The following is a 15,609-nucleotide window of genomic DNA, read 5'->3' as shown; positions in this document are numbered from 1 at the left end:
ACCCTCCAGGACCAGGATCAGGGCCAGGGTACCAAACCCTCCAGGGTCAGGATCAGGGCCAGGGTACCAAACCCTCCAGGGTCAGGATCAGGGCCAGGGTACCAAACCCTCCAGGACCAGGGCCAGGGCACCAAACCCTCCAGGGTCAGGATCAGGGCCAGGGTACCAAACCCTCCAGGATCAGGGCCAGGGTACCAAACCCTCCAGGGTCAGGACCAGGGCCAGGGTACCAAACCCTCCAGGATCAGGGCCAGGGTACCAAACCCTCCAGGACCAGGATCAGGGCCAGGGTACCAAACCCTCCAGGATCAGGACCAGGGTACCAAACCCTCCAGGATCAGGACCAGGGTACCAAACCCTCCAGGACCAGGGTACCAAACCCTCCAGGGTCAGGGAACCAAACCCTCCAGGGTCAGGGTACCAAACCCTCCAGGGTCAGGGTACCAAACCCTCCAGGGTCAGGGTACCAAACCCTCCAGGGTCCAGATCATAAGGGGATATGTGAAAGTGCTTAGAGTAGAGGCTAAGAGTGTTCCCCCCCCCTCCCCCTCTCTCTCCTCACTCGCTTTTGTGATTTTCTGTTTTCCAAACCCAAGCTGCGGGTGTATTGATGCCCGTCCTAAATTGTAACTAAGTTCAATGTTGAGTGTTTGTGATATTCTGCGATAGGAGCTTTTAAAAGGCATGCTATTTCCAGCAATAACTTGGTTGAATGTGGAGCATTTGCGATGTTGTATATAAGCTGTACCTATCTAGGATGTTGGGACACACAAAACGAAACAAACTGGCTCACAACTGTGACCTACTAACTGAAGACGGGTCCATGCTAACTTCCTCATCAGACCAGTGGGTGTTTCTCAACTGTGACCTACTAACTGAAGACGGGTCCATGCTAACTTCCTCATCAGACCAGTGGGTGTTTCTCACCTGTGACCTGCTAACTGAAGACGGGTCCATGCTAACTTCCTCATCAGACCAGTGGGTGTTTCTCACCTGTGACCTGCTAACTGAAGACGGGTCCATGATAACTTCCTCAGACATATGAGTGGGTGTACTGGCCCCGTGTAGCTCAGTTGGTAGAGCATGGTGCTTGCAACGCCAGGGTTGTGGGTTCGTTTCCCCACGGGGGGCCAGTATGAAAAAAAAAAATGTATGCACTCACTAACTGTAAGTCGCTCTGGATAAGAGCGTCTGCTAAATGACTAAAATGTAAAAAAATGTAAAAAATGTGTTAATCTTCTGAGCTCACTGGTTCCTCATCCATAATCCTTTGTGTTTCTGTTCTCAACCAGACAGGCCGGTTCTGTTCCCTCGCTCTGTTGCTCGCTCACTCACCAGTTCTTTGTTTTTATGTGAAGCCCCTCACCAGTTCTTTATGTGAAGCCCCTCACCAGTTCTTTATGTGAAGCCCCTCACCAGTTCTTTATGTGAAGCCCCTCACCAGTTCTTTATGTGAAGCCCCTCACCAGTTCTTTATGTGAAGCCCCTCACCAGTTCTTTATGTGAAGCCCCTCACCAGTTCTTTATGTGAAGCCCCTCTCTAGTTCTTTATGTGAAGCCCCTCACCAGTTCTTTATGTGAAGCCCCTCTCTAGTTCTTTATGTGAAGCCCCTCTCCAGTTCTTTATGTGAAGCCCCTCTCACCAGTTCTTTATGTGAAGCCCCTCTCACCAGTTCTTTATGTGAAGCCCCTCACCAGTTCTTTATGTGAAGCCCCCGAGCTGCTGTGATGCATGTCAGCCTAATTAAAGCATGTCAAAGCCCTCTGCATTCCACAGCAATGTGTGTGTGCATTTTGTGTTTATTAAGGTTCCTGGTGTTTTATTTAAGGCCCAGTTGACTGTAGTGTATTAAGGTTCCTGGTGTTTTATTTAAGGCCCAGTTGACTGTAGTGTATTAAGGTTCCTGGTGTTTCATTTAAGGCCCAGTTGACTGTAGTGTATTAAGGTTGCTGGTGTTTTATTTAAGGCCCAGTTGACTGTAGTGTATTAAGGTTGCTGGTGTTTTATTTAAGGCCCAGTTGACTGTAGTGTATTAAGGTTGCTGGTGTTTTATTTAAGGCCCAGTTGACTGTAGTGTATTAAGGTTCCTGGTGTTTTATTTAAGGCCCAGTTGACTGTAGTGTATTAAGGTTCCTGGTGATTTATTTAAGGCCCAGTTGACTGTAGTGTATTAAGGTTCCTGGTGTTTTATTTAAGGCCCAGTTGACTGTAGTGTATTAAGGTTCCTGGTGTTTTATTTAAGGCCCAGTTGACTGTAGTGTATTAAGGTTCCTGGTGTTTTATTTAAGGCCCAGTTGACTGTAGTGTATTAAGGTTGCTGGTGTTTTATTTAAGGCCCAGTTGACTGTAGTGTATTAAGGTTCCTGGTGTTTTATTTAAGGCCCAGTTGACTGTAGTGTATTAAGGTTGCTGGTGTTTTATTTAAGGCCCAGTTGACTGTAGTGTATTAAGGTTCCTGGTGTTTTATTTAAGGCCCAGTTGACTGTAGTGTATTAAGGTTGCTGGTGTTTTATTTAAGGCCCAGTTGACTGTAGTGTATTAAGGTTCCTGGTGTTTTATTTAAGGCCCAGTTGACTGTAGTGTATTAAGGTTCCTGGTGTTTTATTTAAGGCCCAGTTGACTGTAGTGTATTAAGGTTGCTGGTGTTTTATTTAAGGCCCAGTTGACTGTAGTGTATTAAGGTTCCTGTAATTTCTAAACGGTTCACCCGATATGATTGAAAATACCCTCAAATTATAACTGGCAGCACTTTAATCTCATAGTCAAATCCAAAATGCTGGAGTACAGAGCCAAAACAACAACATTCACCGTCCCAATCCTTTTGTAGCTCACTGTATGACTGTATTATGTTAAGGCATGTAGCATGATAGGTTGGGTGGTTGTGTGGTGGCGTGGTGGCGTGGTGGCGTGGTGGCGTGGTGGCGTGGTGGCGTGGTGGCGTGGTGGCGTGGTGGGCGTGGTGTGGTGGGGTGCTGGTGGGGCGTGGTGGGGTGGTGGGGTGGTGGGGTGGTGGCGTGGTGGGGTGGTGGGGTGGTGGGGTGGTGGGGTGGTAGGGTGGTAGGGGTGGTAGGGTGGTAGGGTGGTAGGGTGGTAGGGTGGTAGGGTGGTAGGGTGGTAGGGTGGTAGGGTGGTTGGGTGGTTGGGTGGTTGGGTGGTAGGGTGGTTGGGTGGTAGGGTGGTAGGGTGGTAGGGTGGTAGGGTGGTAGGGTGGTAGGGTGGTAGGGTGGTAGGGTGGTAGGGTGGTAGGGTGGTGGGGTGGTTGGGTGGTAGGGTGGTTGGGTGGTAGGGTGGTAGGGTGGTGGGTGGTAGTGGTTGGGTGGTAGGGTGGTTGGGTGGTTGGGTGGTAGGGTGGTAGGGTGGTTGGGTGGTAAAAGGGGTTTAAAGGGTTTAAAGGGTTCAAAGGGTTCAAAGGGTTCAAAGGGTTCAAAGGGTTCAAAGGGTTTAAAGGGTTTAAAGGGTTTAAAGGGTTTAAAGGGTTCAAAGGGTTCAAAGGGTTTAAAGGGTTTAAAGGGTTTAAAGGGTTTAAAGGGTTCAAAGGGTTTAAAGGGTTTAAAGGGTTTAAAGGGTTCAAAGGGTTTAAAGGGTTTAAAGGGTTTAAAGGGTTTAAAGGGTTTAAAGGGTTCAACGGGTTTAAAGGGTTTAAAGGGTTTAAAGGGTTTAAAGGGTTTAAAGGGTTCAAAGGGTTTAAAGGGTTTAAAGGGTTCAAAGGGTTTAAAGGGTTTAAAGGGTTTAAAGGGTTCAAAGGGTTTAAAGGGTTTAAAGGGTTTAAAGGGTTTAAAGGGTTTAAAGGGTTTAAAGGGTTTAAAGGGTTTAAAGGGTTCAAAGAATTCAAAGGGTTTAAAGGGTTTAAAGGGTTTAAAGGGTTTAAAGGGTTTAAAGGGTTCAAAGGGTTTAAAGGGTTTAAAGGGTTCAAAGGGTTTAAAGGGTTTAAAGGGTTTAAAGGGTTTAAAGGGTTTAAAGGGTTTAAAGGGTTTAAAGGGTTTAAAGGGTGTAGTATACTCACTGGACGTTCTGGTAGACTTCCACTGAGCTGTTGAGCCCCTCCAGTTGCTCCATGAGGAGCTGCAGGTTGGAGTTGATATAGCTGAGCTCCAGACCAACCATCTCACACACCTTGTTGTTGGAGGTCGCCCTGGAGACGGGAAGACATGTTAGCATTCACAATACACATTGGAAAGGGGGGGTTGGAACAGTAGAGAGACAGTAGAGAGACAGTAGAGACCAGTGGATTACTAGCAGGGAGTGACTCCACAGAAATAAACCTGGATAAACCAGTCGGTCTGGTCAGTACACTTCTTTAACTGCTGCTAGGAGAGAGAGGAGGGTGGAGGAACATAGAACTACTGAAACCTGACAACAGACAGACAGGCAGACAGGCAGACAGGCAGACAGGCAGACAGGCAGACAGGCAGACAGGCAGACAGGCAGACAGGCAGGCAGGCAGGCAGGCAGGCCAGGTGAGGGTATAGGGGAGGGCAGAGGAATAAACTGTTGGTCAACAGGTCACCTTCGTAGTTCACCTGCCTCTCTCTCTCTGCCACTCCCCAGAAGTCAGGAATGTTGTAACATTCCAGGTGAACAGCCAGGTAGAAAAGACAGGTGGAACATAACCCATCTCTTCAGACCTGCTTATTGTTTCAAAGTTCAAAGTCCCCTACCAAATCAAGATAATAATCTATGCCATTTAGCAGACACTTTTATCCAACGCAACTTACAGTAATTCGTGCATACATTTCTTATGTATGGGTGGTCCCAGAAATCAAACCCACTATTCTGGCATTGCAAGCGCCATGCTCTACCAACTGAGCTACGGTGGACCACGTATATCCTTAGGTATGCATGTTGGAATAATGCATCTTACCACCCAAGAAACATAGAAGCACCTGAAACTTCAAAACTCAGTCTCTCTGCACCTACTCATTGGTTCTACCCGCTGCGGTGTTGGCAGACGAACACACACCGCTGAGTCCATCGTCTGCCCCGGTTCCACCCACTGTGGACTGGGCCAAGGACGGCTAGCAGCTTGCCTGGAAATACTGGGAGGAATGCAGAGCTCTTTGAAGCTGACAGCTGCTCCAGCACAGCCTCATGTAATATCAGAACCTTAGATAACACTAGGTCAGGGGTCAGACAGAGAGACTGGTCCCTAGGTCAGGGGTCAGACAGAGAGAGACTGGTCCCCAGGTCAGGGGTCAGACAGAGAGAGACTGGTCCCCAGGTCAGGGGTCAGACAGAGAGAGACTGGTCCCCAGGTCAGGGGTCAGACAGAGAGACTGGTCCCCAGGTCAGGGGTCAGACAGAGAGACTGGTCCCCAGGTCAGGGGTCAGACAGAGAGACTGGTCCCCAGGTCAGGGGTCAGACAGAGAGACTGGTCTACTGACTGGTCCCCAGGTCAGGGGTCAGACAGAGAGACTGGTCTACTGACTGGTCCCTAGGTCAGGGGTCAGACAGAGAGACTGGTCCCCAGGTCAGGGTTCAGACAGAGAGACTGGTCCCCAGGTCAGGGTTCAGACAGAGAGACTGGTCCCCAGGTCAGGGTTCAGACAGAGAGACTGGTCCCCAGGTCAGGGTTCAGACAGAGAGACTGGTCTCGGTTCAGACAGAGAGCTGGTCCCCAGGTCAGGGTTCAGACAGAGAGACTGGTCCCCAGGTCAGGGTTCAGACAGAGAGACTGGTCCCCAGGTCAGGGTTCAGACAGAGAGACTGGTCCCCAGGTCAGGGTTCAGACAGAGAGACTGGTCTACTGACTGGTCCCCAGGTCAGGGGTCAGACAGAGAGAGACTGGTCCCCAGGTCAGGGGTCAGACAGAGAGACAGGTCCCCAGGTCAGGGGTCAGACAGAGAGACTGGTCCCCAGGTCAGGGGTCAGACAGAGAGACTGGTCCCCAGGTCAGGGTTCAGACAGAGAGACTGGTCCCCAGGTCAGGGGTCAGACAGAGAGACTGGTCCCCAGGTCAGGGTTCAGACAGAGAGACTGGTCCCCAGGTCAGGGGTTCAGACAGAGAGACTGGTCCCCAGGTCAGGGTTCAGACAGAGAGACTGGTCCCCAGGTCAGGGTTCAGACAGAGAGACTGGTCCCCAGGTCAGGGTTCAGACAGAGAGACTGGTCCCCAGGTCAGGGGTCAGACAGAGAGACTGGTCCCCAGGTCAGGGGTCAGACAGAGAGACTGGTCCCCAGGTCAGGGGTCAGACAGAGAGACTGGTCTACTGACTGGTCCCCAGGTCAGGGGTCAGACAGAGAGACTGGTCTACTGACTGGTCCCTAGGTCAGGGGTCAGACAGAGAGACTGGTCCCCAGGTCAGGGGTCAGACAGAGAGACTGGTCCCCAGGTCAGGGTTCAGACAGAGAGACTGGTCCCCAGGTCAGGGGTCAGACGGAGAGACTGGTCCCCAGGTCAGGGTTCAGACAGAGAGACTGGTCCCCAGGTCAGGGTTCAGACAGAGAGACTGGTCTACTGACTGGTCCCTAGGTCAGGGGTCAGACAGAGAGACTGGTCCCCAGGTCAGGGGTCAGACAGAGAGACTGGTCCCCAGGTCAGGGGTCAGACAGAGAGACTGGTCCCCAGGTCAGGGTTCAGCACCCCACATAGATGCAGAAGGTAAACAAGAGAGGTCTAGATACATAATAATACCCATCACTAGATACCTTGTCATTCATACTTTATCCAGAACGCTGAAGACTAGTTTCCAAAAATGTGATTCACTTCACTTTTATACTAAAAAGTATATTCATGCACATAGAGGTCATTTGTAAAAAATAAAAATAAAAGATGAAGGAAGTGGGCCAAGTTCAACCTCTTCATTGGCCCTTCCCCAGTTCCCTCTCTGCTCCCCCTCTACAGTTAGTGTTCATAAATAAATGAAATCACAAAGTAACCCTGGGGTCAGATCTGCAGGTCCACAGGGCTGGACTGACACTTCCTGTGTGTAGCAATTAGTCACTTGTTTTACCTCTAACCCCCCTCCAATAACCCGGGGCAGGGGGTGACACACACAGAGAGAGAGACAGAGAGAGAGAGACAGAGAGAGAGAGACAGAGAGAGAGAGACAGAGAGAGAGAGACAGAGACAGAGAGAGAGAGAGACAGAGAGAGAGACAGAGAGAGAGACAGAGAGAGAGACAGAGAGAGAGACAGAGAGAGAGACAGAGAGAGAGAGACAGAGAGAGAGAGACAGAGAGAGAGACAGAGAGAGAGACAGAGACAGAGACAGAAGTAAGGAGTGAGCGACAGGTTGATGACCCATTTACAGCCGCACATGTTTTCTAGGCGCCACCTAGCCTCCTACGTCACAACCTACAGTATGTCACACCTGTGGCATTCTCCTGCTGGGGTTAATGTTATGACAGAGCAGAGCAGCCATGTTGTTACTCAGCCTCCTCCACCTGCCAGCCGGCTGGTTCTGGTTCTGGTTCTGTCTGTAGCTAGAAAGAGCCTGCCTGCCAGTCATTTCCCTTCCACACCCCGGTCCAGAACTAATGGGACTTAAATATACCAAAGAAATACTAAATTATATATTATCTTTCACTGGGAGTAGAAGGGAGAGAGAGGGGACTTGGACTAGCCTATTGACTAGACTAGAGCATTCTGAAGACTTTCAGGCAGATCCAAGGTACCTCAGTAAGGACTAGCCTAGAGCATTCTGAAGACTTTCAGGCAGATCCAAGGTACCTCAGTAAGGACTAGCCTATAGACTAGACTAGAGCATTCTGAAGACTTTCAGGCAGATCCAAGGTACCTCAGTAAGGACTAGCCTATAGACTAGACTAGAGCATTCTGAAGACTTTCAGGCAGATCCAAGGTACCTCAGTAAGGACTAGCCTATAGACTAGAGCATTCTGAAGACTTTCAGGCAGATCCAAGGTACCTCAGTAAGGACTAGCCTATAGACTAGACTAGAGCATTCTGAAGACTTTCAGGCAGATCCAAGGTACCTCAGTAAGGACTAGCCTATGGACTAGAGCATTCTGAAGACTTTCAGGCAGATCCAAGGTACCTCAGCAAGGACTAGCCTATAGACTAGACTAGAGCATTCTGAAGACTTTCAGGCAGATCCAAGGTACCTCAGTAAGGACTAGCCTAGAGCATTCTGAAGACTTTCAGGCAGATCCAAGGTACCTCAGTAAGGACTAGCCTATAGACTAGACTAGAGCATTCTGAAGACTTTCAGGCAGATCCAAGGTACCTCAGTAAGGACTAGCCTATAGACTAGACTAGAGCATTCTGAAGACTTTCAGGCAGATCCAAGGTACCTCAGTAAGGACTAGCCTATAGACTAGACTAGAGCATTCTGAAGACTTTCAGGCAGATCCAAGGTACCTCAGTAAGGACTAGCCTATAGACTAGAGCATTCTGAAGACTTTCAGGCAGATCCAAGGTACCTCAGTAAGGACTAGCCTATAGACTAGCCTAGAGCATTCTGAAGACTTTCAGGCAGATCCAAGGTACATCAGTAAGGACTAGCCTATGGACTAGACTAGAGCATTCTGAAGACTTTCAGGCAGATCCATATACTGTACAAAGTGTACAGTGTAACTCCATATGTTCCAGAAAGTATTTTGAAATTAAGTTGAATTTGATATATAGTGCTGTATGAGAGCGTTCCTTTGGGTCTCAGCCACCCGGCCCAGCCGCTGTGGGCAAGCCAAGCCTCTCCTAGCCCATACTCCCCAGCTCCATACTCCCCAGCTCCATACTCCCCAGCTCCATACTCCCCAGCTCCATACTCCCCAGCTCCATACTCCCCAGCTCCATACCCCCAGCTCCATACCCCCAGCTCCATACTCCCCAGCTCCATACTCCCCAGCTCCATACTCCCAGCTCCATACTCCCCATACTCCCCAGCTCCATACTCCCCAGCTCCATACTCCCAGCTCCATACCCCCAGCTCCATACTCCCCAGCTCCATACTCCCCAGCTCCATACTCCCAGCTCCATACTCCCAGCTCCATACCCCCAGCTCCATACTCCCCAGCTCCATACTCCCAGCTCCATACCCCCAGCTCCATACCCCCAGCTCCATACTCCCCAGCTCCATACTCCCAGCTCCATACTCCCCATACTCCCCAGCTCCATACTCCCCAGCTCCATACTCCCCAGCTCCATACCCCCCAGCTCCATACTCCCCAGCTCCATACTCCCCAGCTCCATACTCCCCAGCTCCATACTCCCCAGCTCCATACTCCCCAGCTCCATACTCCCCAGCTCCATACTCCCCAGCTCCATACCCCCAGCTCCATACTCCCCAGCTCCATACTCCCCAGCTCCATACTCCCCAGCTCCATACTCCCCAGCTCCATACTCCCCAGCTCCATACTCCCCAGCTCCATACTCCCCAGCTCCATACCCCCAAGCTCCATACTCCCAAGCTCCATACTCCCAAGCTCCATACTCCCAAGCTCCATACTCCCAAGCTCCATACTCCCAAGCTCCATACTCCCAAGCTCCATACTCCCAAGCTCCATACTCCCAAGCTCCATACTCCCAAGCTCCATACTCCCAAGCTCCATACTCCCAAGCTCCATACTCCCAAGCTCCATACTCCCCAGCTCCATACCCCCAGCTCCATTTCCCCAGCTCCATATCCCCAGCTCCATATCCCCAGCTCCATTTCCCCAGCTCCATATCCCCAGCTCCATATCCCCAGCCATAATGACCTGTACTGTATTCATATTACAGGCTGTTCATATCAGTTCCTGCTAGCTCCCACAGGCCTCAGCCAAACCACAAGGGGAGAGGAGACAGTGAGGAGAGGGAGAGGGAGGGTGATGGGTAACAAGCTGCTGTTGACGTCAAAAGGAGATTCGTCACACACTGGGCACGAGCCCGTGTCCGCCTGGCACCATGGCAACGCACAACACACTAAACAGTAGGCCAGGTCACCGGGGCAACTGATTAGCCAGGCATCATCGTTCTCTGTGTTTACTAACCTGGACCGAATACACACACAGAGAGGCATGCTGGGAAAACACAGAATAACAGCCTCACCTCACAGCAGATCAAATGCAAAACTTTATTGACAACCTTGTGGAGGTTACAAACGTATTTATTGTGCTAGCTTGCGAATATGCTAACGTTAGTTAGCTAAACATTTGTCTATGGGCTGCCACTGACAGTATGGGATTATGGAGACTGAATTCAATCGTTTCTTAGTTATCTAGCTGTGGCCATCTGGCTATTATCAACAGGGGCTTTCTACAAAATAGCAAACATTAGCGCAGCTATCTAGATAGCTAGCTAACATTGGAATCTAGACCATAAACTAAGCGACACACACACGAACACGCATTGCCAAACAATACTACTGCCACCTTCTGGTTTGGATTATTTTAACAAGGCTGAGTGGCTGACGACTTCAAGGTCTTTGCTGCGTGAACACAAAAAGAGATTGACTGCCGACACTCAGTTCAGAAGGTGTTTAAGTAACGTCGGCAGGAAAACATTTGACAATCCTACCGGTTCGTCTGAACTATGAGGAATGTTTTGTCTTTTGACTTCCTGTTCTATCTCACCCTTTGTTTGGGATGACAGAGGGATGACAGACAGGTGAGACTCTGGCGACACCTCTGTGACGGAGGGATGACAGACAGGTGAGACTCTGGTGACACCTCCGTGACAGAGGGATGACAGACAGACAGACAGAGAGGAGGAGGAGGAGTGAAACCCTTTAACAACAACAACAACAACAACAACGTGTCCCAAACGGCACCCCTATCCTCTACACATTCAAGCCCAGGGCTGCTGAAACCGACTAAGGGTTACTACCAGACAAAAATGATGTAATAACTTCATTCCTTCTTCACAACATTATTTTACATTTTACATTTTTTTAGTCATTTTAGCAGACGCTCTTATCCAGAGCGACTTACAGTTAGTGAGTGCATCCATTTTTCATCCGGAGCCTTCTGCATGGCTGGGTTGGATGCTGGGACAGTGACTGTCTGACCATACAGGGTCTGCTCTCCTGTAATGGAGGCTGCTGTGTGCGTCTTCCTGTTAGCGTACGTGTGTGAGACCGTGTGTATGTGCATAACGTGTGTATAATAACGTGTGTTCTCAGCCCCGGCTCTCATCCTCATCTCTGTGTGTGTGTGTGTCTGTGTGCGTCTGTGTGTGTCTGTGTGTGTGTGTGTCTGTGTGTGTGTGTGTGTGTCTGTGTGCGTCTATGTGTGTGTGTGTGTGTGTGTGTCTGTGTGTGTACGTACCGTAGAAGGTTCTCTGCCCCGGCCCTCATCCTCATCTCTGTGTGTGTGTCTGTGTCTGTGTCTGTGTCTGTGTCTGTGTCTGTGTCTGTGTCTGTGTGTGTCTGTGTGTGTGTGTGTGTGTGTGTGTGTGTGTGTGTCTGTGTGTGTGTGTGTGTGTGTGTGTGTACGTACCGTAGAAGGTTCTCAACCCTGGCTCTGTCTGTGTGTGTGTGTGTGTGTGTGTGTGTGTGTCTGTGTCTGTGTGTGTGTGTGTGTGTGTCTGTGTCTGTGTGTGTGTGTGTGTGTCTGTGTGTGTCTGTGTGTGTGTGTGTCTGTGTGTGTGTGTGTGTCTGTGTGTGTGTGTGTGTGTCTGTGTGTCTGTGTGTGTGCGTGCGTCTGTGTGCGTCTGTGTGCGTCTGTGTGTGTGTGTACGTACCGTAGAAGGTTCTCAGCCCCGGCCCTCATCCTCATCTCTGTGTGTGTGTGTGTGTGTGTGTCTGTGTGTGTGTGTGTCTGTGTGTGTGTGTGTCTGTGTGTGTGTGTGTACGTACCGTAGAAGGTTCTCTGCCCCGGCCCTCATCCTCATCTGTCTAATGATCTGCTGGTTGAGACTGGCTCTCTCATTCTGCAGCTTGGAGCGTCCTGTCAGGGCTAACGGGTTCCATCCCTACAGAACAGACAGGAAGAGAACGGAGACCGTTAGGATCTGTCCTCAGAGACCGTTAGGATCTGTCCTCAGAGACTGGACTAGTGTCATTTACATTCACGTCATTTAGCAGACGCTCTTATCCAGAGCCACTTACAGTTAGTGAGTGCATACATTATTATTTTTATACTGGCCCCCCGTGGGAAGCGAACCCACAACCCTGGCGTTGCAAACGCCATGCTCTACCAACTGAGCTACATCCCTGCCGGCCATTCCCTCCCCTACCCTGGACGACGCTGGGCCAATTGTGCGCCGCCCCGTGGGTCTCCCGGTCGCGGCCGGCTACGACAAGGTTAGTCAGGGTGAGAGACCTTATTGACTGTACAGTTCATGGGATGCAATACAAAAAACCCAGGAAAGACATTCGTTGAGGGAGCTGTACTGTACTAGATACAGTGGGGGAAAAAAGTATTTAGTCATCCACCAATTGTGCAAGTTCTCCCACTTAAAAAGATGAGAGAGGCCTGTAATTTTCATCATAGGTACACGTCAACTATGACAGACAAATTAAGAAAAAAAAATCCAGAAAATCACATTGTAGGATTTTTAATGAATTTATTTGCTAATTATGGTGGAAAATAAGTATTTGGTCACCTACAAACAAGCAAGATTTCTGGCTCTCACAGACCTGTAACTTCTTCTTTAAGAGGCTCCTCTGTCCTCCACTCGTTACCTGTATTAATGGCACCTGTTTGAACTTATCAGTATAAAAGACACCTGTCCACAACCTCAAACAGTCACACTCCAAACTCCACTATGGCCAAGACCAAAGAGCTGTCAAAGGACACCAGAAACAAAATTGTAGACCTGCACCAGGCTGGGAAGACTGAATCTGCAATAGGTAAGCAGCTTGGTTTGAAGAAATCAACTGTGGGAGCAATTATTAGGAAATGGAAGACATACAAGACCACTGATAATCTCCCTCGATCTGGGGCTCCACGCAAGATCTCACCCCGTGGGGTCAAAATGATCACAAGAACGGTGAGCAAAAATCCCAGAACCACACAGGGGGACCTAGTGAATGACCTGCAGAGAGCTGGGACCAAAGTAACAAAGCCTACCATCAGTAACACACTACGCCGCCAGGGACTCAAATCCTGCAGACCCAGACGTGTCCCCCTGCTTAAGCCAGTACATGTCCAGGCCCGTCTGAAGTTTGCTAGTGTGCATTTGGATGATCCAGAAGAGGATTGGGAGAATGTCATATGGTCAGATGAAACCAAAATAGAACTTTTTGGTAAAAACTCAACTCGTCGTGTTTGGAGGACAAAGAATGCTGAGTTGCATCCAAAGAACACCATACCTACTGTGAAGCATGGGGGTGGAAACATCATGCTTTGGGGCTGTTTTTCTGCAAAGGGACCAGGACGACTGATCCGTGTAAAGGAAATAATGAATGGGGCCATGTATCGTGAGATTTTGAGTGAAAACCTCCTTCCATCAGCAAGGGCATTGAAGATGAAACGTGGCTGGGACTTTCAGCATGACAATGATCCCAAACACACCACCCGGGCAACGAAGGAGTGGCTTCGTAAGAAGCATTTCAAGGTCCTGGAGTGGCCTAGCCAGTCTCCAGATCTCAACCCCATAGAAAATCTTTGGAGGGAGTTGAAAGTCCGTGTTGCCCAGCGAGAGCAGTGTGTGAAACAGTGTGTGAAACCTTTTGAAGACTTACAGAAAATGTTTGACCTGTGTCATTGCCAACAAAGGGTATATAACAAAGTATTGAGAAACTTTTGTTATTGACCAAATACTTATTTTCCACCATAATTTGCAAATAAATTCATTAAAAATCCTACAATGTGATTTTCTGGATTTTTTTTTCTCATTTTGTCTGTCATAGTTGACGTGTACCTATGATGAAAATTACAGGCCTCTCTCATCTTTTTAAGTGGGAGAACTTGCACAATTGGTGGCTGACTAAATACTTTTTTCCCCCACTGTAGGTGACCAGGTCAGACTCCCCAGGTCAGGCTCCCCAGGTCAGGCTCCCCAGGTCAGGCTCCCCAGGTCAGGCTCCCCAGGTCAGGCTCCCCAGGTCAGGCTCCCCAGGTCAGACTCCCCAGGTCAGGCTCCCCAGGTCAGGCTCCCCAGGTCAGGCTCCCCAGGTCAGGCTCCCCAGGTCAGGCTCCCCAGGTCAGGCTCCCCAGGTCAGGCTCCCCAGGTCAGGCTCCCCAGGTCAGGCTCCCCAGGTCAGGCTCCCCAGGTCAGGCTCCCCAGGTCAGGCTCCCCAGGTCAGGCTCCCCAGGTCAGGCTCCCCAGGTCAGACTCCCCAGGTCAGGCTCCCCAGGTCAGGCTCCCCAGGTCAGACTCCCCAGGTCAGACTCCCCAGGTCAGGCTCCCCAGGTCAGGCTCCCCAGGTCAGGCTCCCCAGGTCAGACTCCCCAGGTCAGGCTCCCCAGGTCAGGCTCCCCAGGTCAGACTCCCCAGGTCAGACTGACTTTGATGATGTTGTATGTCTTGATGATACGACCAGAACCTCACAACAAGCTGTAATTAAGGACGAGGTTGACAGTCCCACGTGCTTCTGCCCCCTCTGGACTTAAACCCAAATGGACTTCAGAACTCACTACCTGTTCTTCTGGTGTCAGAGCAACAGGCTGCCAGACCTAACAACCTGTTCTTCTGGTGTCAGAGCAACAGGCTGCCAGACCTAACTACCTGTTCTTCTGGTGTCAGAGCAACAGGCTGCCAGACCTAACTACCTGTTCTTCTGGTGTCAGAGCAACAGGCTGCCAGACCTAACTACCTGTTCTTCTGGTGTCAGAGCAACAGGCTGCCAGACCTAACTACCTGTTCTTCTGGTGTCAGAGCAACAGGCTGCCAGACCTAACTACCTGTTCTTCTGGTGTCAGAGCAACAGGCTGCCAGACCTAACTACCTGTTCTTCTAGTATCAGCGCAACAGGCTGCCAGACCTAACTACCTGTTCTTCTGGTGTCAGAGCAACAGGCTGCCAGACCTAACTACCTGTTCTTCTGGTGTCAGAGCAACAGGCTGCCAGACCTAACTACCTGTTCTTCTGGTGTCAGAGCAACAGGCTGCCAGACCTAACTACCTGTTCTTCTGGTGTCAGAGCAACGGGCTGCCAGACCTAACTACCTGTTCTTCTGGTGTCAGAGCAACAGGCTGCCAGACCTAACTACCTGTTCTTCTGGTGTCAGAGCAACGGGCTGCCAGACCTAACTACCTGTTCTTCTGGTGTCAGAGCAACAGGCTGCCAGACCTAACTACCTGTTCTTCTGGTGTCAGAGCAACGGGCTGCCAGACCTAACTACCTGTTCTTCTGGTGTCAGAGCAACAGGCTGCCAGACCTAACTACCTGTTCTTCTAGTATCAGCGCAACAGGCTGCCAGACCTAACTACCTGTTCTTCTGGTGTCAGAGCAACAGGCTGCCAGACCTAACTACCTGTTCTTCTGGTGTCAGAGCAACAGGCTGCCAGACCTAACTACCTGTTCTTCTGGTGTCAGAGCAACAGGCTGCCAGACCTAACTATGTCAACACACACAGATAGACAAGGACACAGTAACATTACGTTCATTTCTATGAGTCGTAGAGGTCCATTGAATAAGAGTCAGTCTGCGAGGTTAGAATGTAATGTTTCTGTGTCCCCAGCCAGTGTCAGAGCTGGCTGTATGATAGAGGTGTGTCATGTACACTGTGTCACCACAAGTCAGCTTAGCAACACATAGTTCTGCTCAGCAATATGATGACCCCTAC

The 15,609-nt window shown here is 50.1% G+C and overlaps 1 protein-coding gene across 4 annotated transcripts in view; it reads right to left on the bottom strand.

The window, feature by feature from the left end:
* Positions 1 to 15,609, bottom strand: part of LOC121560585 (rhophilin-2) — a 70,280-nt gene that overhangs the window by 40,096 nt on the left and 14,575 nt on the right. For 2 of the 4 annotated variants that reach the window (XM_045217510.1, XM_045217509.1), the window contains exons 2-3: positions 11,734 to 11,849; positions 4,005 to 4,133 (exon numbers count right to left, since the gene is read on the bottom strand). In XM_045217510.1, coding sequence (XP_045073445.1) covers positions 4,005 to 4,133; positions 11,734 to 11,849 — 245 coding nt within the window. Of the gene's footprint in view, positions 1 to 4,004; positions 4,134 to 11,203; positions 11,257 to 11,733; positions 11,850 to 15,609 lie in introns of those variants that run through there. The other 2 variants (XM_045217511.1, XM_045217512.1) reach the window with 2 other exon arrangements.

This window comes from Coregonus clupeaformis, unplaced genomic scaffold (assembly GCF_020615455.1).
Source record: "Coregonus clupeaformis isolate EN_2021a unplaced genomic scaffold, ASM2061545v1 scaf1087, whole genome shotgun sequence".
Taxonomy (NCBI): domain Eukaryota; kingdom Metazoa; phylum Chordata; class Actinopteri; order Salmoniformes; family Salmonidae; genus Coregonus; species Coregonus clupeaformis.
Note: the sequence above shows the minus strand (reverse complement) of the source record. Positions and strands in the feature narration are given on the sequence as shown.